The sequence below is a fragment of the Nesoenas mayeri genome, assembly GCF_963082525.1.
Source record: "Nesoenas mayeri genome assembly, chromosome: 6".
Lineage (NCBI taxonomy): Eukaryota > Metazoa > Chordata > Aves > Columbiformes > Columbidae > Nesoenas > Nesoenas mayeri.
The window spans coordinates 24923673-24949798 of record NC_137545.1 but is presented as its reverse complement, the minus strand read 5'-3'; the positions used below and the strand labels follow the sequence as shown (position 1 = coordinate 24949798).

The 26126-nt window shown below is 35.9% G+C and overlaps 1 protein-coding gene across 10 annotated transcripts in view; it reads right to left on the bottom strand.

Moving 5' to 3' along the window:
- The window catches only part of LOC308041655 (sodium channel protein type 3 subunit alpha), a 60394-nt gene extending 35336 nt beyond the window's left edge, over positions 1-25058 (bottom strand). For 2 of the 10 annotated variants that reach the window (XM_080346514.1, XM_080346513.1), the window contains exons 1-13: positions 24550-25058; positions 20812-20948; positions 19842-19922; positions 18240-18368; positions 17648-17739; positions 16256-16528; positions 15887-15950; positions 14873-15014; positions 14514-14720; positions 11379-11678; positions 6625-6972; positions 4665-4797; positions 2243-2481 (exon numbers count right to left, since the gene is read on the bottom strand). In XM_080346514.1, the coding sequence (XP_080202640.1) occupies positions 2243-2481; positions 4665-4797; positions 6625-6972; positions 11379-11678; positions 14514-14720; positions 14873-15014; positions 15887-15950; positions 16256-16528; positions 17648-17739; positions 18240-18368; positions 19842-19922; positions 20812-20948; positions 24550-24816 (2412 nt within the window). In that variant the 5' untranslated portion in view covers positions 24817-25058. Of the gene's footprint in view, positions 1-2242; positions 2482-4664; positions 4798-6606; positions 6973-11378; positions 11679-14513; positions 14721-14872; positions 15015-15886; positions 15951-16255; positions 16529-17647; positions 17740-18239; positions 18369-19841; positions 19923-20811; positions 20949-24549 lie in introns of all 10 variants that reach the window. The other 8 variants (XM_080346512.1, XM_080346511.1, XM_080346509.1 and 5 more) reach the window with 7 other exon arrangements.
- Between the last annotated feature and the right edge of the window lie 1068 nt (positions 25059-26126).

Here is a 26126-nt window from a genome sequence, read left to right as displayed (position 1 = left end):
GGGAAGAAGAATTTCATGGTGATAATGTTCTTTGAAATATCTAGAAGCGCCAAGTGTGAAATTACTGATGCTCTTGGAGTATAATGCAAAACCACTAAAAACATATGAATATTTTGCACGACACTCAAAGGATATCCTGGATGATCCAAAAGTCTACTAAAGTGAACCAATATACTGTGCCATAGCCTTGTCATAGTACTTTACTCAGCTTATTCTCAGTCCTCTTACAGCAAGTTTTATGGAAACAAAGCTGACTTTTTATGACACTCTATAACTATACTCATGATTAACTTTTAATTTAAGAAGATTAGGAGGTGGATATAATGCTGTGGAGACATTCACCATTGGCAAAGTGTAAATATTACCAATTTTTTAAGTGTATACTTTTGAGAAACTAGAAATGTAGCAAGAAGCACTATACCATTAAATTGAGAGATGATAGATGTTACCATATAATCAGAAGAAGGTAACAGGTATTGCTATGTGTGGTCAAGAGAATACAGCAAGATTATTCTTGACAAAACTGTCATATTTGTCAAAATAATGGGAAAAACTAATTTCATTTTAAAATATTTCCTTCAAAAATAACCTGACCCATCCACAAACTACTTCTTCTTGAGCATAACTGCATCTCCAAATACACAAAAATACATTTCAATGGAAGAAAACTCAAGTTTTCTTATAATTACTCTTGACTATTGAATACTGAATGAATTTTAGTATTATGAAAATGAATAATTGCATTTTAGAACTATTTCTTCCTTCTCATTAAAATGCTACAGAAAAGGCAGAGTCATGTTTGTCATATTTAATTTATCCTCAAACAGACCGTGATGTCACAAGCAAAGAGCAAATTAACATATTTTGAATGGAAATTACAAAATTAAGGTTAATAGGTTAACACAGTGAGGAACAAAAAATTTAACTGAAATCAGCAGGAATAGTATTCACTGCATATATTTAGTCCCGATTAAGGATACTAGATTGTTGTAAAGGTAGTTAAAATATGACTGCTGCTGGCTTAGAGTAAAAAATTAATAACACAAGATGGGAAAAGGCAGAAGAGCTTGTAAATATAAATGGTTGGGGAGAAATAATTCTAATACGACAGACCAAAATTTTAAAATATGACAGTCTGTAATCTCTGATTAATATAAGAATATGCCAGTAATAAAATCATTGTCCAGGAGAAAGGAAACTGTAATGCACCCAAGAACAAACATGTAAGTAGTAAGTTCACTATCATTTCTATTCTTTAGAAAAGTCATAGGAGGATGTATTACCAGTATACATAAGGAGAATGTTTGGGCTTTAAAACCTACTGTGACAGAGAAATCTATTACTGCTCCATTGAAACATTAGCAGACTTTTCAAAATCAATCTTTTTGAGTGATTAATTCAGACCACTTGGCTGGTTTTGGCTTTCAGGACTGCATGCTGTGTGAGGCAATCCAGAGCTCTCCTGTGTAAACTATTGGTAGTTATGTGAGCTGGCAAAAAAATTAAAAATGGATGAATCTTCTGAAATAAACACTTGCAAGGTTCAGTCCTCAGCTTCCTGAGCATCAGAAGCAAATGGAGAGAAGCAGACAAGAACATCGAAGTGTTATGCCACGTATATGTGTGTGCGCAGAAAAGGAATTACATGTCTGGATCAGGCTAAAATTGGGAAAGGCATCACTAATAATCTTACAGATACAATGTGCTTTTTGTTAGAGAATAAGTAATAATCTAGTTTTTAAAGTATTTTTAGCTACCTAAAGTGGCAAGGACTTACTACTAACTTGCTGCCAAGAAATATGCCTTTCTTGAACATGTACTTTCACTGTAGCATAATTGAAAAAAATTCAAAGAGAAATTCTGACATCTGAATACTTCACCAATCTCTTACAGAAGAAAAATACTTTCTATAGTGGAATATAAGTACTGTGGTAAAAATTGGATAATCTATCTTAACATTATAAAGAAAAAAGCCAAAGTAGACCTCAAGAAATCCGACAATTCAGTGAAGACTGCACTTCCACACATATACAGTTATTTCATTATAGTAGCGACAAAATAGATTCATGAAAGTTAAAGGTTCCAGCCAAAATTGCTTTATCTGTGAAAATCATATATACAATTTCTAAACTGATTATAAAAAACAACCTGGAATAAATTTAAAACCAATGCAATGCATTAGTGCATTTCTTCTTTTAGATAGGGTATTTTTACACCAAGTAGTGTGAGACAAACTACTTACCAGGTTCCCCACAGAAAGGACACTGCTAAACTGTTCTGTCATTGGGTAATGTTCCATGGCCATAAATAAGGTGTTTAAAACAATACAAATAGTTATAGCAAGATCAACAAATGGATCCATCACAACTAAATTGACGACGTGTTTTACTTTTAACCATGGACTCCAGCAATCCCAGATCAAGAAAGTATTTGCAAATCTGTACCAGCATGGTGGGCATTTCTGTCTGGATTCTTCAAGCTCTGAAAAAAAAAAAATAAACAAAACAAAACCACAAACCTTCCAATTACACCCTCTGGAAGTTCTTTAAAATATATAAAAAGATTAAATCATTCAAATAAACAGCTCACACTGACATGGGATTTCCCTTACCTATGTTTAACCATCTTAAAGTTAAGCATCTAATTTATTTAAGCTCCCCTACAGCCAGTGGACAGTGAAGTTATCACTAACGAGTTGATCATCTCAGACATCTATCTAAAGAGAGAAATCTGTTTGTCTCTTTCCTATGACAGTAGGGAGAGTCTAGACATTTAGTTAGGTTGCTTACAGCAGATGTCTTAATTTTAGGTATTCAAAGTTAACATGACTCCATCATCAGTGCGATGATGTATATGATTTGTATAAGCTTCATAAAACACAAGGTTTTTGTGTTAGGTATGTAACATGTACATATTTTGATCTGAGCTACTAAAAATATAATATTTCCCATTACACTGAACCACTACCACTATCATAACAGATAAATGACTCAGTGTGCATTTCTATAACTTCTTATTTGAATCAATATTTCTAACATACAGAGTGCCTGTTTTCTTATTTTTAAAATTATCATTTGGCTTTGAAAATGTACAGTTGCAGTGTCTATGATTTGAAAAACAGAACAGTGTTGGTATTAGCAGAACAACTCTGCTTTCAATAAGGATCTTTACAAACTATTTTTTCTTCCATTTCATTGCCGACATTGCCAAAGTTATAGATGAATAGTAACTTACTACTTAGTTAATAGAAAGATTAATGTCTAATGTGATGAGATGTCTGAGGACAGCCCAGAAGGAAGACTGATATTTGTTTAAGTGAGAAATACTACAAAATATGTAAGAAATGGCCACAATAATTTCAATAAAAATTTCTACCTAGTGGCATCAACCCAAATCTGAAATTTGCCAGTTTTCTGCAAGCCTTAGAGCACAGGGAGGTCTCTGTCATCATGACACTTAGGGGTGATTTTGCTGTTTTACAGCATTTGCTAATAAAGATTTAGTGCTGAATTCCACACTTTGAGGAGCAGTGGATTGATTTTAGCCTCTAATATTGTCCTATATGGTCAAAATTAGGGGATGTTAAAAGATCAGTTGCTACAGCACTCAAACTCAAAACTACCAAGCTCTCCCATTACAGTAGCCTGTAACCTCCAGGAAGAAAAGGGTATCATAAGTAGTGAATGTTTTCTGTAATCTTTATAAACCATAACAAAGACAGTCAAGACAGTCAGTGTTTTTGAAGGCATATATGGATTGGGTGGAATAATCACATTTCTGAACATGTAACACAGAATGCTGAGAGGTAGGACCTATTGTTTTATGTGAGAGCAAAGGGCTTCAGAACTCACTTTAAAAAGTATATTTCAATTCTGATTTAAAGTAATCTGAAGAACATTGTAAATTTTCCTGGTAATTTCTTGTCCTTTTAGAACATGTGTTGTAGGACCTGCACAGGTTTGCCTGACTATAACAACTGTCACACTGTGCCAGTAGCCAGTAGGTAGATCCTTTAAGCTTATTAAAGTATTTTATTGGCATGTGCATGAATGCGAGTGTACTCAATTTCCACTAAATAAGCAAAAAATTCCAACGACGTATATTTTTTTCATATAGTCAAAATAATATATTTTAATCTTTGATGTACTTACCTAAGAAAGTTCAAGAAACGCTCAAGGAAGGCAGTTCATGTGTATTGGCATGGCTGATTACACTTGGTCATTTTCTTTACAAGTATCTTTTTCATTCAGTTTTCCTATTGTCTATCCTTGGATTTTAAGTCTGAAGGAAATGACTTTTTGCACATCACTACCTTATCATAGCATTTCTGTGTATCCTAATTGATTTTTCCTCTTGATGTCTTCCAGGAAGAAAATCCCTGTATTGTCTGTTGGGGCTCTGGCATTCCCCTAGCTATAATTATTTTGTCTCTGTTAGTCCACTCAATAGAGAAATATTTTGGAAGGTGTCATGAAAATTAAATGACTAAGCGTTTAGACTGTGTAAATTATCTTAGAAATGCTCAAAAGCCTTTTGCATCTGATGCTCAGACATTTCACATGTCCTGTTTTACACTTACAAAGGCAATGATGTAAATAATTTCTTTGTACATGTAGTTAGCAGAAAATCACTGAACTGCCTCTCAGATAAAATGCGTCAAATACCTTCCATTGTATTTGTCAGTATGCTGGCTATACTCATGGCTCTTTGTCTTGCAGCAGAATCTTCCAGCATTTCCATGGAAATTTGATAAGAACTCAGTCTTCTTTTTCTTATTTCTGTTTCTGTAGTGGTGCCCTGTAAATAAAATACAGAGGAATTAAAACATCTTTTTCAAAAGCCAGTTAACACTATTTACTCTCTATATATTTTAGGGATAATAAAAATCTGCTTTGTGCAGCATACTAAACTTTCCTGACACACTGAAGATTTCTGTCCCTGTAGGAATTTCTTTGTTCTTTATTGAGAAACTTTGTAGGAATTTTGTGCAGTGCTACAAATAATCAGCTGAGGGACACAATACCAAGGCAATGTGGGACCAAAGGGGGTTCTCAATTAAATGACTGTGAACAAAATATTTGCTAGGTATCTTTTTGCTAGTGGTTATTATTATTCTTTTAAGAAAAAATATTCGAAGTTGAAACCTGTCGCCTTAAATTTCCAGGAGCTAGTCATGTTAAATAATTAAAGAATGAGCTCAGAAAGAGGTGAGCTATTATTTAAGAAAGTAACTTTGATACCAGCAAAGTGAGCTTAATTCTAGGAATTCATTATCTCTCTGATGCTATGAACTGCATTCCTAATCTAATATGTGTTACTGGAAAATTTCATGAGAGAAAAAAGTAACATTTTATTTAATATTTCTTCTACCTAATTCTCACCCACCGCAATGCTCATACAGGATTTGTGACCTGTTCTTGTAATGAATATGCAAGTCTTCTCTCTTCTGTATGGCTTCTGATTATCTTTTCAAAGCAATATTATTCAGCTCTGATTTAAATGTGCCTAATGTGCCACTACTCTGTACCATATAGGTGTCCTTACAGTTGCTTTGTCTTCTGGAGTGTAGCCTAGAGATCTAAATACAGGGTTGGGATTAAAAAGTTCCTAAATCTTGGTTCCAGCTCTACCACTGATTCTGTGATTCATGCAAACCACTCACTCTTGTTCTCATTATTCTATCCTCATCCAGATAAAAAAAAAAGAAAAAAAGCCTGCAGAACTCATAAGGGATTTCAGGGTTATCTTAGTGTCACGATGAAAAGCCATTTTTGAGCATTCACTAGTACTATTTCTTTAGAGAAGACTCTTGAGTTTAAAGGCTAAATCTTTTTTTTTCAAATGAATGTATTTCTGGAATAGAACTATACACACATAACCTCTAAGGTAATCTGATTGAACTTCTGGTATGAAGGTCTATATCAAGGTAGCAGAGAATGAGAAAGAAAAATGAAAATAGATGTGTAATGGGATTAATGAAGTATCAATACTTATTTGTAATGAAAATATTTTTCAGGTTAAATACAGTGCTATTATACCCACCAAAATAACTATCCAGAATGCATATTAAAATACTAGGTATGAAAAAGCTTGCTTTTCCTTAAGTTTGAAAGAACATCTGAGCTTACAGAAGGCTGAAACTGAAACTGAAATGTACCATAATTGCAACAAATTTTATGTATTGTTCTCACAAAAGTTATGAGAAAAATTTCTTTAAGATAAATTAAGTAAGTGGTATTTCTATTCACTATCATGGGAGTAGTAACCGCATTCTGCTTAACTTCGTAGGTGTTTTTCTATACACATTTCCATGTTGTATCCTTAGTTACAAATCAAATGTCCACCTTTGTTGACGAGGTGCAACTATACACAAATTCTCAAATTCAGTTTGTGTTTTTTCTTTCTGTGTGCAGATATCTTGCTGAAGGCAAGGAGAATACTTTACTGAGGCTCACACATAGCAGGTTGAGGACTCTTTTTCCTCTGTGTTCTGTTGTTTAGAAACTGTTGCAAGTTATTTCTCACAGATTTAAGAAATGATAAGGAATGCAGAGGTGAGCAGTAAAAAAAAAAAATTCCATGCCTGAACCAAACTGTAATAATTACTTGTTTACTGATAAGTACCTCTGGTAGAAGCTGACCAGTAGGTGAAGTTAGAGTTGAAGGTCCTCCAACCAAGGAAACTACTCCATTGCAATCCACAGTGCTGTGCATCTTCCCATTTACTGGAAGGGCTGGTACCATTCTAGATGACACACTCGTCTGACTAATGTTACTGTTGCGTCGTTCTCCATGTCGATTTGGAACAAAGAGAGAATCTCTTCTGCTCTCATTGTCTTCAAGAGTGCTGTGCTCATCATCAGCAAAGTCATTTTCAGATCCTATATCCTTTGCACGACCTCTGAAACTGAAAATGCTTGTTTTGCTGTTGCGTCTTGGTGAGAACAGGGAACCACGAATGCTTAGCAAAGACTGTAAAAGATATAAAACAAACAAAACCAAAACAGCATTAGAACTGAAGTTGTAAGTTCTTGGCTTTTTGAAGAAAAGTTACAGTGCTGGAGGAAGGATAGTCACATTTTTCTTCAATAGTATCAGTGTGTCAGTTCAGGCAATGTACTCATTGCGGGACCCATCGTAGAGGGGGAAAACTCTTTTTAAGGTAACGTAACAGGACTGAGGAAGAGTTGCGCAGAAAACTTAAGTAAGTTTGGACAGTTTTGAGCAAAGGTGACAGATTGAATTGGTATAGACCCATGACTGTGCTGGAGACAGTTTTCAACATCACTATTAAGGTTTTGTAGCTATTTGTCTTTTATTCCTTCTTCTGTTTGAGGACAGAGCTCAAGTCTTTGACTTCTCTTCTTCATCACCTGTATCCCTAGGAATAACAATAATGCTCACTGATCATTGTTTTCTGTTCTATCTGCTAGAGGCAGAAGTGGTCTTAAGTTTGGTATTCAATTCAGTCTAAGCTGATGTAAAGAACTTTTCTGCCCTCTTCACAATAGGCTCAATAGTGTGGGAACGACATATGCAGTGCTCTCAAACTAGAGGACAGAGGCAGCTGCTTGGGGCAGCTCTGGGGTGCAGTGTGATGGTGACCAGCAGCGCTCTTCGGCAGAGCACTGCGGGGCTGTAGTGGGTTGCACACCCACCGGGAGGGACCACCGGGCCATCAGGCAGCTCACAGCACGCATTCGCCAGGGACACCGCTACACGAAGATATCCTCTTACCAGTGAGACAAATAAATCAGTGGTTGTTGGTAACTCATCTTTTAATTAGAGTAGAAGCTGGTTAATGGAATGTTCTTCTCCCTTGCTACATATTTTATTAACAGCATTCATGAATAAATAACATGAGTACTAATTGTGGAAAAAAGAAACCTTGCATTAAGGTTTCTTCAATTCTGCAGTTGTACAAACATTCACATCTTGGTATATAAAAAACCTGGTTTGAGATTATTATCTATTTTTCTCTAGTTTTGCAGGTGTAAAGTGCTCGTATGTCACAGCAGTGTTTGTTGTTTTAGGGGCTTGGAGGGTTTTTTTGGGGGTTTTGGTTTGGTTTTGGTTTTAGTTTTTCTCCAGGATAAAGTGAAAACTGTGCAATAATATATAAGCCTATATTAATACTGTGAAAACCAAACACTGTATGTATACGTATATAAATCCATATGTATCTGTGTATATGCATACTCAGATTTATACATACACACACATCATGTGCGTGCTGAACTGGTAGTACTGCTGATTATAAAGGCTGGCAAGTGTTTACCTTTTGTGAGATGTATTTTTTCTGTTCCTACAGATATACCAAATTTTAATAATTTGGGCTGAAATTTTCTATGCTGGCTGTCAGCCTCAGGCTGAGTTGAGGAATATCAGCCAAATGGTTTTGCTAACCCATTTATGTAAACTTGCCTGGAGAAAAAATGCTATTTTGCTTATGCTGAAAGATAATTTTATCTAAAAAGCTCTAGCTGCTATAAAGCATCACACTGAATTCTGACAAAGTGGTAAACTAATTACTGCACCCTTTCTACCTTCCTTTGGAAATGTATTTGGCCAAACTACAGTCCTTGAAAAAAATCACACGCTCCCTAGGTTTTGTCTGACTACCACTGCTACCCGCTTTTTTTAGACCATGTTTCCATGGCTGCTATGATGTGCATGTAGTCCAGAACTTCCAGTATGTGTGACCATGCTCTGAGCACAGCTAAATAGATCAGGCCCCTCTGGGATCTGGGAGGAGTAATGCTGACTCTGCAAGTCCCTGCTGGATTCAGACAAAAAATGACTGCAATTCTAACACATGTAGAGGCAGAAATCTGTGCCTACCTGCTCCTGGGAAATAAGGTCTAAAAGGAAAGTTTGGCTTTTCTTGCAGGCTGCATCACTCTTTGCACATGGAGTATTGTCTCAAAGGACAAAACCTCTACAGCAGGGGTGTCAAACTCATTTTCACCGGGGCCACATCAGCTTCGCGGTTGCCTTCAAAGGGCCAAATGTAATTTTAGGATTTTATGTAGGAGTAGTTACATTTGTACAGTCCTGCTCTACAGAATCCGACTGGGCAGGTTATCTCCCCTTACCATTCTACCGTGTTGTTTTATGCCCTGCGCCCGTTTCACCAGGACCTAACGAACCGCATGGCTAACTAGTCAAACCAGCTCTTCCTCCACTGGTTCTACGGCCCATCATCCTTCCACTCTTGTGTCAGCTAAGTTTTATTTCAGTTATATGCAGGCAACGTTTGCTCCAAAGCATTTTTACACTGTAAAAACAATTACCAAGACAGTCTTTAATTAATAAATTATCTTCAATGAGATTATTTGATTGATATAAGTCTCTTGGTCTTCTAAAATCTTATTTAAAAAAAAAAAAAAAATCAGTTGATCACTTATTTCCTTCCTGCTGTGTAGTTCATGACATCTTAAGATGAGCTGTTTCCTGTCTATTGCACCATTTCATTATTTTCTGTCAAATCTAAGACATATACAATATTTATTTTCCCTTGATTTTAATGAACTGTAATTATTTATTCTGCAACATGAATTCACATTTAATTTTAATGTTATCAAAAGTCCCTTGAAATGCCTTGCTTTCCTAAGCTGTTTAAGTTTCTGTGGCAGTGTCACAGTTCTTTCTGATAACTGACAGGATGAAAGCTTTCTGAGAGTTTCAGAGTATGATCTAATACATACAACGATGTTTTACTCCATGTTAGTAGAGCTGCAAAAGGTATATTATCTATGGAATCTCTTCATCTCAAATTCTCCTCACCTTAGTATATATGCTTCTGTATTAAGTATTTTTTCCATGCACTAAAAAATGTATTTAGTCTAATCTAAACATAATGTATTCCTTAATCAGTCTCATCATTTATAAAAGAGCATCAGGGAATTTAGACTAGACAATGGAAAGGCCCATGATCAAGTAAAGCACAGGACTAGCAGCCAGAAATTCCTTTCGGCTCAGACTTTGTCAGTGACTCTTTAGTGTAATCCAGCCGTTCACCATCCTCATCTATGAGGTGCAGGCACTTATGTGTATATATATCGAAGTGAGACAAGACTGTACAGTGTAAGATGAGACATTTGGCTGTAGCTCCATTGTATCAGCCTGACTCAAAGCCCGCTCCAATTAATAAAATATTTTTTGGAGCAGCTTTGGCCCAATACTAATGCTACATTTTATTAGACTGGAAATATGCTTTTACAGTATTACTCAAAGGAGTTGAGATTGATTTAATAATTTGTTTTTCTTACATTTTAATTATTTCTTATCCAGAGAACAACCTGGTCATTCTTCTCAATCATAATAAGCATTACTTCAATTCCTTAGACATGCATATGTATTTTTTCAGACAAGGTATCATCCCTTATACTTGACTAATTACTGAGGCTTTGTCTCAAATTAAGCTTTCCTCCCCTCAGTGCATATATTGGAGTGTAAAGTATTTCTGCCACTGAATCTCATATTTTATATGAGTCTGTAAAATAACACACTTGATATTAACATTAAATAGGATAAACATTGGTAGTTAAACATGGATAGTATTGGTAGGTAAATGTCAGCTATTGGCTGAAACCAGACATGATCATTTTGAAGAGATGCATTTTGAGCAATTTTTCTACAAATACCATAACTGTGTGTACATTTTAAATAAACAAAGTTATCCTTAAGTGACAGATGAGATCCTTTGATTTAAGACAGTAGAGTTTTGAAGTTTGGACTCTATTTCCAGAGGTCCTTCCTAAACTATTTTTTCCTATGATTATAATGATTCTCCATTTTGTATAATGGATTTCTAATGAAAAACAACATTATGACTAAAGTCTTACAAATATAAACTGAGACAATCCCTATGTAGTTTGCCTTTATTGTGGAGTACTAGAGCTACTTTTCTCATTATCTACCATTTAAAGAAGCTAATTAAGGAAAACAATAGAAACTAATGCTAGTGTGGAATTTCCTATGCAGGGTATTTGGATAATGTAGTCTGCCTAAAAAACCCCACATATTTCTGTGGTTTTGAAAGGGATGCACAACAGAGAACCTATGCTTGATTAATGCAAATATGAGTACTAATCACAGAGTCTTTGATTCTTTCTCTAATCTACCAAACAAACCTTCAGAAATACATTTTCAGAAGTGTTTCAATTAATTATAATTATCCTTGGTATGTTCTTTTTATCCCTTTGCTAATAGAATGGTTCAAACCATATCAAACTCTAACACTGTTAACGGTACTACCACTGGTTTTTCCCTTCACTCACCTTTCATGTAACTTCCAATATGCAAAGCTGCTGCAATGTCAGTCAAAACCAAATTAGAGTAGACGTGTATGATTTAATAAAAAAAGAGTGCTGTACCTGGTGAGGAGATGTGAATCTTTTTTCATATGTCAGTTGACTTCCTTCTGTGGAGAAGCGGAAACTTTTCCTTCTGATGCTGTCTTCTGACTCGGACTTGGGGAACTTATCAGTGTCTCCTTTATCCTCTGCTTCAGACATTTCTTTCTGTCTTCTTTTCTTCCTTCTGTTTCTTCTTTCTTTAGCACTCTTTGAACTCAACTTTGATGCTTCTGAAGAACTTTCCAAGAGTTCTCCTAATCCCCCTACACCACTGAAATCTCTTGATGCAACTGATGCTGCTGCTACTGCTGCTGTTGCCTGTCAGGTTACAAAGCAATGGATTCTTAGTAGGCAAAAAGGAACAACTTTATAGGCTTTTATAAACTGTTTTTATTATTACTGTTGTAATACTGCTGGTTGAGCATCCTTGAGTATGCAAATATACACAAACAAACTGAACTGAGGATAAACTATTAAGCTGTATGGCTAATAACAGTTTAGTAGCATGAGCTACTTGAAGTATGAACTTCAGCAGAAAAATAGCATCACTGTTCCTTAAAGATTTGCTGCACAAGACACTGGTCTAAAATTAAGGTAGTCAAAAAAAGTATAAACACCGTGCTTTTTCATGTATTTTGGACCTGCTTCCTCATTGTTTCTTGAGAAAAGCCCCACATCATGCGCTAATTCAGCTGAGTCATTACAGAAAAAATTAAGGCCTAACATCCACCATTTGAGTTAATGCATCACAACCCAACTAGCAGACTGCAAGTAGCTGAATCCAGCTTTTCCTCACTGCCTTCCCAGCAAGGACACTCCTTCACTTTCCTTCTACCTTCACTGGCAACAGGCACATCCCCTAGATGAGTCTTCAAGCCCCCATCCCTCCCTCTTCATGTTTCCCCTCCTGTATTTCCCACTGTAACAGCACTCCAGGTCTCTATTATAGACACACAAGGCTACATTTATTGCCTGTTGCTGCTGTGGCCAGAGAGAAGAAAAAGTTTAGGTTTCTTCTCTGATAGAAACGGATGAGATGACTTACTGGCATGAAGAGCCATCCCAAAACTCGGGACCAGTGTCTTCAACTACAGTAGTCTAGCCTACCTGATTTGGTTCATTAGGGAAACCAGTTCATTTAGTCATCAAATAAATGAAGAATTGAGGGTGTGTCCAGTAGTCTTCCTAGAAAGAACTGTCTGGGAGATTGCTATGAAATTCTGTGGTGGAAAATATATTCGGGAAGATGATAGGCTGCTTTGAGCTTACAAAAAAGGGTGGTGTGATAAATGGAAAGAGCCTAGGGTTATATAACAAAGATGAGTAGTAATTATCTGGCAAAACATACTATATTCAATGCCAAGTATTTCAGAAAAGATGAGATATCTCTCTACAGCAGAAAAGGATGGTTTGAAAGCTCATAGTGTGAATGAACAGCTTTCTGCACTGCAATATACAACCCATACTATACAGACTTCTTCTCCTAAATGGAGTATTAAATGGATTCTGAAGTGTTTACCAATTAAAAAGGTGATGATCATACTGGTTTCAGAATAGTGTCCTTCAAATGCTCTAACAGAAACAAAAGCAGCAGATGCTGGGTCGTCACCTATCTAATTCATAAAACTAACACCAAAGGCCAAATGAGTGGAGCAACCCAAAGGCCACTGTCAAGCCTTAGGTTAGTGAATGAACAGGTTCAGTGTCAAGGGAGTGCGGAGGTGGGTCCCACGCTCATTTCTGTCTCAGCAACCAATTCAGCAGCTCAGAGATCCACCTTGTAATGCGAACTTTCTGCTAATATTTTCACGTACAAAAGGGATCTTGACTTCAATACTGCTTTTCTTATAATGACTTGAGTTGTTATTCATTTGAAAAAGTAACGACTTTCGAGGGCCTTTATCCAACCTTCCTTGTAGTCTCTGATTCATGTGATTCTATTATTCTTCCTAATTCTGGATTAGCTTTATCTCTGTCCCCACTTGCAAACACACTAACATCTAGAGGACCCTCCTGATACCTTTTGTTATAACGCGATTTAGTGCCTTTCACGGACTAAAATCTCAGGATTTTAAAACAAACGAAAGTACTCCGTGCTGATATTTAACTTTTTAAAAAATTAATTTGAATTTTGCAAGATTCTGCTTTTTCTTTCACAATTTGGAAGTGATAAGGTTTAATGACTAAAATAGAGATATGCTATTTAGATTTCACAGACCACATACAAAGCTTAATTTTCAAGAAAAAGATGGAAAGTTTTGCTTTCTATTAGCACTTTAGAGAGCCATTCTGAACTAGTGAAAATAGTTGTAAAATACTATCAAAACTATAATTTCATAGAAGATTCTCATTTGCTAGCATTATATAAACACTGTACTGTTGAAAATGTTTATATGCCAGATGAAAAGCAATAGAAAGTCCAGAAATTACAGAGATGTCTGACTCATGGAACTGAATTCCTGCATATATATCTTACTTTTAGATAAGAAAACCTCACACAAAAGTATCTATTAAAATGTCTTTTTCTCATAAAACTTTGAATAATTTTCTTCTCTTTTCAAAGAAAGGAAAGATTATTTCAAAAGAATTCTGTAGTAATACCTTTGTTACAAATTTTGCTAGACTATTCTAAGGTTATATAAATTTCTGATTGACTTAGTGTGCTTGAATTAGGGGAATGCTTAAATCCTCGCTGAATAGAAACATAAAAGGACACTGATCACAATCCTTCTCTCTATTTTCTGAACATTGGGGAAGAATTATTAAGTACAGCAAGCCTGTCAGTTCTCACCCAGATCGTAAACCAGAAGCAATGTCACTAGGCTTTTTTCACGCGGCTCTTAAGATCTGTAACATAAAAGCATCATGAACTTTGACTACTTAAAGTCAGGTTTCTAGGACAATTTTATCACAGATATTTTGCTTTTACAGTCTTTTGGTGAACTTAGTAGCATTCTTTTCTGTACCATTAGTTTGGGATTTTTGCTATTTGGTTAGTTTCTGATTTTCATTTCCACTTTTTGAAGTTGTGTGGTAAACAAACCTTTTCTTTCTGTAATTCATTGCAGAATTTATAGATGTTCTAATTCCTAAAAGATTATTATCCTTGCCTTAAGAATAAGACTGTTCAGAAAATACAATTTCCATCATTACCTGGGCTTCTTCTTGTTGCTTCTTCAGTTGTTCCAGCATCTGTTGAAATTCTGCCTCTTTCTGTTCTGCTTCTTCCATGGTTGCTTGATTCTGTTCTTCATAGGCCATGGCAACCACAGCCAGAATCAAGTTGATCAGGTAGAAAGAGCCCAGAAAAATCACCAGAACAAAAAATATCATGTATGTCTTCCCAGCAGCACGGAGTGTCTAGGGATTTGAAAGCATGTCTGTATATTATTCCACCACTTATCTTGGTTACTGCAAGAGCAATATGCTTTCAGCTCATATACAAATAAGCCTATTTCTATAATTTTGTATATCACCTACAGTTTACTTTTTATGTCATAAAAATTTCTTACCAGCTGATACAGGTTTTCCCAGAAGTCCTGAGTCATTAGCCGAAAGAGTGACAAAAAAGCCCAACTGAAGGTGTCAAAACTTGTGTAACCATAGTTGGGGTTTCTACCAGCTTTCACACATATATATCCCTCTGGACACTGCCTATGTGGAAACCAAACAGGAGGAACTTAGTCGTAACTTTTATTTCCTTCTACAACATATTTATTATCGTTTGGAACAACAGGAATTATTGTTCTGTGGGAGATCCAAGAGTTATTATACAATTTAATTCATCCAGAAAAGAAAGTCCTAAAAAAAGGAACTAATAAGAAAGTAAATGAAAGATACGCTTTCCATCCGTTCACTGGATGAAATGACCAAGTATTTAAATCCACCTCAGTCACATTTTGCAAATAGAATTTTTATTCCAAATGAATCATTTCCTGGCAGAAATAATTACTAAAATGTTAAGGTTGCAGACACATGAAACAATATTACTAGCTAAATCCAAGTGTACTGTTAGGGATCTCCCACATAATGCTGAGTTATGTTTTTTTCATAAGCTTCTTCACTGTTGCCAATTAGGTATTGGAGTTCAGCTGACAATTCTAGGCTCATAAGTGGGCAGAATTTGCCAGTAATGAAGAAGAGCTAGGCTTGAAAAAAAGATTCAGTCCTGAACAATGAAGTTACTAGTGTGCTTTCTTAATATTTTACATATTCTCTTCCGCAGTTCTAACCTTTGCTTTCATCTGACTTTCTTCAGTTGGTACATCTCCAAAACAGACTTTACAAGAGTTTGTATTTCATCATTAACACCAACATCATTTTCCAATCAAGCAGGAAGAAAGACTGTTAATGAGTATTTTGTTTAGCCAGAGGGTAAAATATTTTTACTTAAGTAAGAATTGATTGTTTAGCAGCAAATTCTGTAAGGTCTGTAACACTGCTAAATATGGAGTTGCAACTGCTACAGGTGGGTTTCATGTTATTGCTTTTTCTACAGAAACAGAAGATTTTTGAAGGGGTCTTACCCTGCATCAGAGCTGTTACCACAAAGTAGGGCATCTCTTTGTCCTTCCAAAATGTAAAAATGAGCTGTGTAGAAAGCATTAGAAATATATGTGAATAAAACAAATGAACCTGAAAGTACTACAAAGTAAAAAAAAAAAAAAAAAAATTAATAAAATCCAAGTGGCTGGCTGCTGATCACTTTGTAGTGTGTTTAGGAACCTTTCTGGTAACTGTCCTTGTTTATTGTATGTATTTGATCTCTGTCAGTCAGTCACTGTCAGCACTTCTAAGTAAGGCAGAAATATAAGCTGTTCAATGTTCTTTGATCACAGATAGTTACATACTATAGCCACAATTTGATTAAAAATAGTTATATCAGACATTCTTACTTTCATCCTCAATGTAATCCTTCCAGTTGAATGTGCTCACTGTCATATTAACAAATGTACCATTTTCATTCATTGTGCTGTTAAAGTAGGAAATAACACTTATTTCAAAAGTAGAATTGTCTGGAGGCCACTGCAGGCATTTATTCCTCAAGTTGCCCATGAAGAGCTGCAGCCCTATTAGTGCAAATACACTCAGGCAAAACACGGTCAGGATCATAACATCCGAGAGCTTCTTCACAGACTGAATTAGGGCTCCCACAATAGTCTTTAGGCCTGCAAAGAGGAAAGATTCACAGATTTATCAAAGAGTATCTTTGCCCTTCCCATATAATTAAGATTTCATGCAGACACTTAAAAAGAAATTATTTTTTATTTTTCAAAAATAAAGCTTCATGAGCAGCCTCAGAGCTTGTGAAAATGAATGAAATAAAACGATTCTTTTTTATGAATAGGCAATGTATATATATTCCAATAAATTGAATACATAATGTTCTCTCAAGCAGGAAATTTTATCAATCAGGCTTTCCTGTTATAGATTTGATTTTATTTCTTAATTTTTCTCTGCATTTAATATTCTGCCAATAATTAAATTTCCGGTTAATATTAAATATGACCACTCAACAGTATGAAAATAGAATTAGATAGAATGGCAGGTAATTTTGAGAAAAAAATAATACTAAATATGACTTTACAACAGTATGAAGATCGTATGCGATAGAATTGCAAGTATTTTTGAGGCAGAAAAATAATTTGTGTTTGATAAATTTTCCTGTGCAAAGTTTATCTTCTTTTTGGTAGCTTTTTTCGTTGTTGCTCAGTTGTTTATAAGACTAATGTCAATTTTGAGCAGTAAAATAAAGGAAAAAATTCAAAATCAAGAAAGCCATAGCGCTAAAGCTTTTTTAATGTAAAAGAGACAACTTGTCATAATAAAATGCAGAAAAACAAAGCAAAATAACCCATAGGCCTCATATCTTATGTTTCATGCAAGAATCAGTTAAACTCAAAGGCTGATTTTGCAACATAAAAGAAGCTAATGCTGAAAAGACAGAGAATCATAATCCAGGTTTATGATTCATGCCTTTTTTTAAAATTTTTTTTTTTTTGGCAACATGAGCAGCGAACAGCGAGACTTATGCTCAAAAGAAGTGAATTCAACTTCAATGGAACGAAAGTCAGCCTCGGTGTTTAACCTAGCTCTCACCTGGAATGACTGATATTGTTTTCAAAGCTCGGAGAACTCTGAATGTTCTCAACGCTGAGACATTGCCCAGGTCCACAAACTCTGTCACATATCTGTAATAGGGGAGTTCACACACAAACACAATGACAGCACACAAATAACAGTTGGAGATACGAGGGGCCTAACACCTTACACCAACTCCTTCTTACCTGGAATTACAGAAATAGTTTTCAAAGCTCTCAATACTCTGAAAGTTCGAAGAGCTGAAACATTGCCTAGGTTTACAAATTCTGTTACATACCTGTAGGATTAAATCACAGTTATTCAGAATTGAGGCAGAGCTTATACTAATTATGTGGGTCTTCAAAACCTCTGTGGCAATATTAGCATTCATACTTCAAAATTTACCTGTCTCTTCAGTACACCTCACTTTTATAACTATTTATTTTCATCAGTTTCATTGATGTGAAACTCACTGAATTGTATTTGAACTGCTAATTAAACTAATTAGTTTGTAATAGGATGGTGGCATGAAATCAAAGGGATGGCTTCCATTCTGGTGAGTGGAAAAAGGTAGGACATGAAATTAGTGTCCCTCAGCAGTAATTACACTAGCAGCTGACACTCCATGCTGGCTCCTGCCATATTTTACTCTGATTTATGAGTACTAAAATGTGTGATACAGTACCTAAACTTTACAGGTTGCATAAATGAAATACTTTTAAATCAATATATTTATTATTATAATATTTGCCACTAATTTCATGCCCTAAAAGCTTAAAAAGTTCTTGAACCACTTACGCCATTAAAATGACACTGAAGTCAAGCCAGTTCCATGGGTCTCGCAGAAAAGTAAAACCTTCTAGGCAGAAGCCCCTTGCAAGAATTTTGATAAGTGATTCAAAGGTATAAATTCCAGTGAAAGTGTACCTGAAAAGCATCAGAGCAGGAGTAATACATTTTTGCATACTTACGCTTATAGACAGCACCATTCGTTATCAAAGATGACTTAGAAGAAAAGAAAATAAAAAGTATTTAGAAGTGAAAGGAGGAAATCATTAACTTGCCCCAAGCACTTCAGAATGGAATTGTTGTTCAGTAGATGAAATTTGAACCCGACACATATATACTATTAACTTTCTAAAAGGTTGATTTAATCTCAGTTTTTATGCCTGCAAATAATTTCAGGCTCTAGTATTTATAGATATTTGACACTTGGATATTTATATGTACATTCTCTGGCACTCACAGGGCTGTCTCTTTCCTCAAATTCACAAATCAAGTAGATATCTAAGTGTTACAAAAAATGAAGATCTTTTTTTCTCTGTCAAAATCAGAGTTTTCTGAAAATCAGTTCTGGATAACTATACTCATGCCTATAATATAGTTTTATTTCATAAATAATCATTAAATGTAAGAAAGCATGCCCAGACTGTTTTTCTTGACGATGTGGAGCATGATTACCAATTTACCTAGTGTGAGAAAAACCATTCAATTTAAAAACATAGAATAGTCAGTTATAACCAGCTTAATGCAGGGACTTCCTGAGCCCCTGGTGGGTCTGTGTGGACCTCTAAAATCAAGGAAATCTGCCTCCAGACCCCACTATTCTCTGTTCACTCTCAGTAATCCTAACAAGCCACTGTCACAGGTGAGCATACTGGGAATGAGCAGATACCAGTGCAGTTTCTAAATATAGCATTCAGGAAAAGGTTCCTTAACGCGGTGAAATTAAGAAACAGAAATCAATAACGGCTATTGGAGAGCAGGAGGAAATGAAAAAAAAAACCACAAAACCATAATATTTCAAAGGAAAACATGTATCTGTATTTTGTTAGAGAACAAACATGCACATATAACCATGAACAAGAAAGATAAAGAGAGATACTGTGTCGTTTCCTTACTTCTGCCAGCTCTATGTTATTCCTCCATAGGTAAAGCCCTTTGCTCAGCAGTTTGAGTTTGGTGTGGCTTGGGTATTGTGTGCGCTTGCTGGGGCCGGCACTCCAGTTCACATCAGTGAGCCACGATGAATGTCCCACTGTGCTAAGGTCATGGATACTCAGGCAATATGTAGCTGGCCTCACCGATGGCATGCAATGATTTTACAGGCACATTTGAAGCTCTGGAGCTCCTTTTCCAATTTACAGCTCAGAACTCCCAAGGGCAAGAGCTTGTATTCAGTAGAAGCTCAGATATTCCTCACACAGAATTTTAAAGAACAAACCATTTAAATTATTCAAGAGGAAGCCAGAAAGATACTTATGATCTCATGGAATCTGATTCTTCATGACTCTGGAAAAGCCCATTCCAGCATGCAACTTTTCATATATGCCACTTGTTTGGAGTCACACAAAAAACCACAAACACGTAAAAATAAGGAAGTAAAAATGTTTAACTTACTCTACATTCTTTGTCCAGTCTGGAGGGTTGCTCATGGTCATAAATACACAATTGGTCAAAATAGTGCACATGATAAGCATGCTGAATAATGTAGATTATAGTCAAGGCATGTAAGTCAAAAAAGTATGACAATTTTATAACACTGAAACAATTAAAAATATTAAGTGTATAAAAATATGTACAAATAACATGGCATTCTAAATAAAAGCTGAAAATAAAGCTTTGCACGTAATTTTACCTATTTTAAATGGTATGCCATCTGGCATGTAATGGTGCACTTAGTGTAAAACAGTGCATTACTTTTATAATTGTGGCAGGTTTGGGATTTAAATGAAATTTAAACACATCCTTAAGTCTGTAAAAATATGAAATGAGTGCCCAAACGTGATTACTCAGTGAAGCCAGGGTGATCATTCTAAAAGATCTTTAGGCAGAGGTTGGTTGTTTATGCCCAAATTGTTCTTTGGACATGATTGAAATATATTTGAAAATATTCTCCTTTATTCTGACCTGGATCTTTTATAGGACACCTACCCCAGTGCTGAAAACATGATGCTGAAAAAATGTGCCTGAAAAAGCAGCTCTTTGTGAGTGCTTTTTTGTCCTTGCTAAGTGAGTCTGGTTCATGAATAGTACTACTGGTCTTGGTGAAAGTGTGACCTTAGATATGTTCAAGTGCAATGGTTTGTTACTAATGTGGCCTTAGCTGCAGGGCTTAGGATGAGATTAGGTCTCCTTTTGTATATAAAGCCTGATATTTAAACCTGACAGCTTTAGGTGTTTCAGTAGAGAATTCTCCCAGTAGGACTGAAGATCATACTGAAATTCATATGTGATATTGCTGCTCTTTAAGAGTGATCCGCATATGTACATTTAGCATAGTACACCTACATGTACACGATTTCTGTATACGTATGAAAAATATTATTTCAGTAATTAAATAGTTTTAAATGGCAACACTTAAACCAACATTAAGAAAAAAGGATATGAATGTACCAAAATCTTGATAGCAATTTTTCTGATGGGATTAAAAGGAGTTAAAATGTACAAGGCAGATGTGGCACTGAATCGGAAAATTGCCTTTCCCTTATTCAATACTATGAAAGTCTGCAAAACAGAAATGCAAAATTAAAATGCATAGTTGACTACATAAATGTCTTTACCTCCTTCTAAAGGATTCCATTCTTCTGGGAGGTTCAAGTTCCATTCTACTGTCTGCCTGTGGCAGGAAAAAAACTGATTTCTGTGAATACAGTGGGCTACGCCTTCCACAGACAGTTCTCCAATTCGCTGCATTTCCCAGCATATGGACTGAATTCTGATATTACTAAAATTGGTGGGAATTATCAACACCAATATCAGTTTAGAAATAATAGCAAAATGAAGTATTTCATCAATAAAATATTTTAAGTTTTATTTCCAAAAAAATCTTTGATTAAAGACAGAGTTTCAAATTAATCAAATACATTCTACCTTATGAGCAGACACAAGCAAAACCAAAACAGCAAAAGTGCAATTCTAAACACCAGTTTGTGTTTGGAGCAAATATTTGACAGAATTATATACACATATATATGGTGACAAGGACAAACACCTGTCACTAAACAATTAACAGTAATTTTAAAATAATTTTGCTTTCATTTTAGAATTTTAAGTACTACCAATATCAATTATATGTATCTTCTAAAGATATATCTGTGAAAAAATAAAGGGCATTAATAAATTGCCAGCTGACATCATTCTGAGCAGTCTGAGACAAATGTAGGCCAGAATTTGGCATCCTATAGCAACAAATATTTTCTTTAAAAAATGCTGTTTTCGTTTTTAATAATATGGTCTTATTTTCCCTATATGTGGACAGCAAATTTAGTTAGTTATTATCTTTCAAAATTTGAATCGATAAACCTACAGTTCATGTTTATTTTGTTCTGTTCCCATTGGTGGACATCACCTAAGTGTTTGCATTTTTATTCCAAGTGTATTTGTGTGGGGGGTTTACTTGCATCTTTGGTGATGTTTGAAATTTCTTCAGGACATGAGTGTTCTTCATTCCCTTTTCTCTTTGTCGATGGTAATGGCTCTGCTTTGTGTTACCTCAAAAGAGTCTTTGTTATGCTCTCAGCAGAGTTATATAGTATCATTATTCTCCATGTGGATTTCCATTCTCTGTAAAAACTTGGCTGTGACCAGAAAACTGCTCCTGTCTCTGTGGCCTTTACTGCCTATCTGGTCTGCCACCTCTGGGAGAAAAAGCAAACCTCTCTACAGCAGGAAAGAAAACAGGTAAAGGAGTGTTGCCAGGGCCTCTTCACCGAGTAACATCGAGTGTATCATTGAGGATGACAGAGTATGAACTTGCACTCATCGATTGGCATTTCTCTCTGCCCTGCAGCCCTTCACCCAGCGAGAAATGCGAGAAAGATGTTGCCTGTCCCAAGGTCAGTGCTGCAGCAGAGCCTGAAGACAGGCTACAATTCACACATGATTTTCTCTGCATTGACAACTCAGTGATTAAGAGTAGTTTCTGCTATAAACTGGAGGAGTGATGACTAATACTAGTTCATCAAGATGGCCATTTGTTTTCTGTTGAGCACAGCAGGCTGGTATGTAGCATAAATATAGATGTCACCTGTGACAAGATTCTGCAGGTTACTGATTGCTCTCATAGACTAACAAGTCCATCAGTAGTGTGACTTTTTCAGATCTGGAGGTAAGAAGGTATACATACCTCTGTACTTCTCAGAATTTCTGATATTTCATTTGTAGAAGAATTGTTTAGAAAACTGTATTCTGAATTTATATATGCAACATTATTCCTGATTTCTTTTGCAGCTAGTCAGGAAAAGCGATTAGTGCACACTAAGTAAGAATCTGCATGGAACTGTTGATATAACCAAACCCATATAACTGAAAATAACCCTTGGCAACACTCCTTGTCTGAGCTTTGATTTCTTTAAATTTCCTTAATAATGTTAATATTTGTATTACTTACAGCACTGTTTATTTAACTTTGGCAACTGTTACAGGTTATGCAACTACATATGGATTCTGCTTTATTTTCCATTCCTATTACTGAAGCCATAACTTTAAAAACAGTTTTGCAAACCAAAAGCAACCACAAATTTAGCCACCAAATAGAGAATACTATTTGCATGATTTTTTCCTAACAAACAAAGCAAGCTTCTTTATAGTTTAAAATATTTGATGTCTTCATTTTTTTATAGTTGCTTAAAACCAAGTTTCTTATCTCAGTGGCAGCTCAGAATGCTTCAAGCTGTCATCGGAGCAACTGTGTCTGTTTCCTTCTCTGTTTCAGAGAGACGGGAAAAGAAAATTCCAAGCACTTGTCCATAAAACACCTTCTGCATTTGTGAATCTGGGGTTACTATCCACAGCTTCATCTTCCTTCCCTTTCCTTACCCAAAACACTTTGCAGGTCTATCAGGAACTGAGAGAACATCTTGACGCTGCTAATGTAGAAGGCAGAAATAAGCAGATAGAGAGTACAGAGGAGAACCTGCTCTTACTGTCAGCTATACCTTTTATTAATACTAATCTGTGCAGGCCAGAAGCTATTTTTAACTATTCCCTGGCAGGACTGTTTCAGGTTCTGAGGGAGTTTAACACAATCTGCACCTGATCCCAGCTATGGCAATAAACTTGCTTGTTCCTAGTCTTTCTCTTAAGTCACACAATGGCATTCTGTTTCCAGGCCATATGCATCATTGCAAAAACCATATACTCTTACTGGACATCCTAACTTTTAAAAAGGTCAAAGGGCAAACTCTTTACTCCAATGGATCTGTTTGGACTAGCCTTTCTGTCTCCAAGTCCCTGGTCACGTGAACGAGGACTTTGTATGACTGTGCAAATGGGAAGGGAGGTACAGCTCTTGCAGGAGTTTACATTCGTCATGGCACACATCTGTGCTGTTGATGATGTGGTTGTGTTGCAGCCTCACACATGTAACTCAGGCACGCCCCTTTTCTCTCACAACCTGTAACGCTTCACTCTGCTCTTTCTGTATGAAAAGTCTAAATTAGTCTTCAGAATAACATAACTGTCTTTTTTTGATTGGTTCCTCAAAACCCCGCTTTTCTGTGGTGTCTGCCACAGACTTCTAATTGACAACTGAGCAGCAGAGATCTACCCAAGCACCTCACAAACAGCTTTCATTGTGGTAGTTTTATATGACCCAATATTTACACGGAGTCTCTATATGCTACGTAAATAGAGATGAATATATTTTACACATACATATAAAGATATATGTTTACATATGTTATATAGCTATAACAGAAACGAATAAGAGAGTTACAGTCCTTTATTTCACTAGCTTGAATGGATGCTACCTGGTTATCTACAACCACTTCTACTGCAAAATCATGCCTGGAACACCTGATTTGTCACATACAGTCTTAGTACTACATTGAAATCAGGAACATTCAGTCATGTTCTCAAGTTCAGGTAAGCTCAATCTTCCTTACAAGAAAGTAAAGAACAAAATAGCTCAACAGAAGCTATATTGTGACTCCTTCAACAGAAGTTGAAGGAGTCACAATATAGAAGAGCATAAATCAGTCCTGTTAAATGAAAGGATATTTCTGTATATTTTGTGACTTGGTGGCTCTAACCATCATATTTTGTGATTAAACTTTGCTAGTATAGAAAACTATATTTTATTTTCTGCAAAAGATTATTCACTCACTTTTTTATTGATATAATATGGGTCCAGGTCTTCCAAAGGTTCAGATACCATTCCTGGAGGTATGTCACCGTAAATAAATGGCAGTGTCTTTCCTGCCTCCAGGTCACTGTTTGGTTTTGGACCATTTTCGTCATCATCGTCTGTATGTTCTTGCTTGGGCTTTTTAGCTTTTTCTTCTGCAGAACGCTTTTCAATAGCTGCGAGAGAATCTCTAGTAAAATAGCGGAAGCTTTCAGGTCCTGGTGGTACCAGCAGTGCCTGTGCCATGTTTTCATCCTGCAAATTTAATTACTTTTAGCCTCTCACATAAGAATGACCTATAAAAGAAAATTAGATAATTTAGGAAAACTGTACCAACAGAAAAAAAAAAATAATGCTCAGAAACCCTTTCCAGGCCTGAAATGGAAGCAGCATATTTCAAGGCTGAATTAAAGTCAAAAGCAACTTCTCAGAATTTATTTAGATATTTTTAAATTATTTTTTCAGCTTTTTCCTGCTGGTCTAGAAACAAAAACATTACTTCTGCCCACAAACACTGCTTTGCCTATGTCCTTAGACTCTCACAGTTAGAGCAAAATATTGATACAAATATTTTAACAGCATATGTTTTTTTAACAGCACGTCTAAATGCATATTCCATGAAGTACTCTTGAAAATTGTAAACCTGTGTTTTACTAGTTGATACTTTTTATCTTCGCGTACTTTTTCAAGTATCAGTAATCCAACTTCAACAAACATAAATACTTCCATTAAATGAATAAGTTTTTGTATGATTAATGATGTTTAAATGACTGCAACTGAATTACGGGAGGAACAAGCATAATTCTTTCTTACTGACAGTTTACTGTGCTGAAGGTTAACGTTAGACACCAAAGCAGGTCAGGTTGCATATATTGACTGTGAGCTGTGAATCAAACCCACAGGCCTTTTAAGTAAGAGGAAACAGGATGTAACATCAAGACTATGTGGGAAAAGAATGCTGTTCCTGATTTTTTGCAAGGCAAGCATCATAATATTGTTTCAGACTGAAACTAATTAGAAATCTAAGACTCTGGTTCCCTTCGAATGTCTTTGGTGCCAGTGCTGGATGATGTAGTCCCTGCTGCTCTTTCCACCTGACATGGTGGTAAATCTGCTCCTGTGGCACCTCAGGTCTCTGGAGTTCACAGCACAGCATCAATGTGTACAATTAGCACTGAGATCACTGAAATAATTTAGTTGGTAGATTATAGCGCCAAGCATCTCAGTAACACAAGACCAGAACTGAGGTACCTGACTGTACTGTAATGTAGACATGGAGAAAGCTCTTCTCAAGGAAGAGCCTGGACAAACATGAGTTAATGTAATGTGTGGAATCACAGAGATCTGGGGAGGCTGGAGGTATCGATGTAGTGTAAATTGAAAAATAAATTGTTAAGCCAGCCAGAGTGTCCATCAGGCACCTCTATCACATGTTGTTATACTGAAACCTCTGCTGCCAATTTTCAGTTTGTACAAGATGGAAGCCTTTGCTGATACTTGTATTTTATTAATTTAACTCCCAATTATGAAGATCCTAAACTCAAAATTGTCCTTTA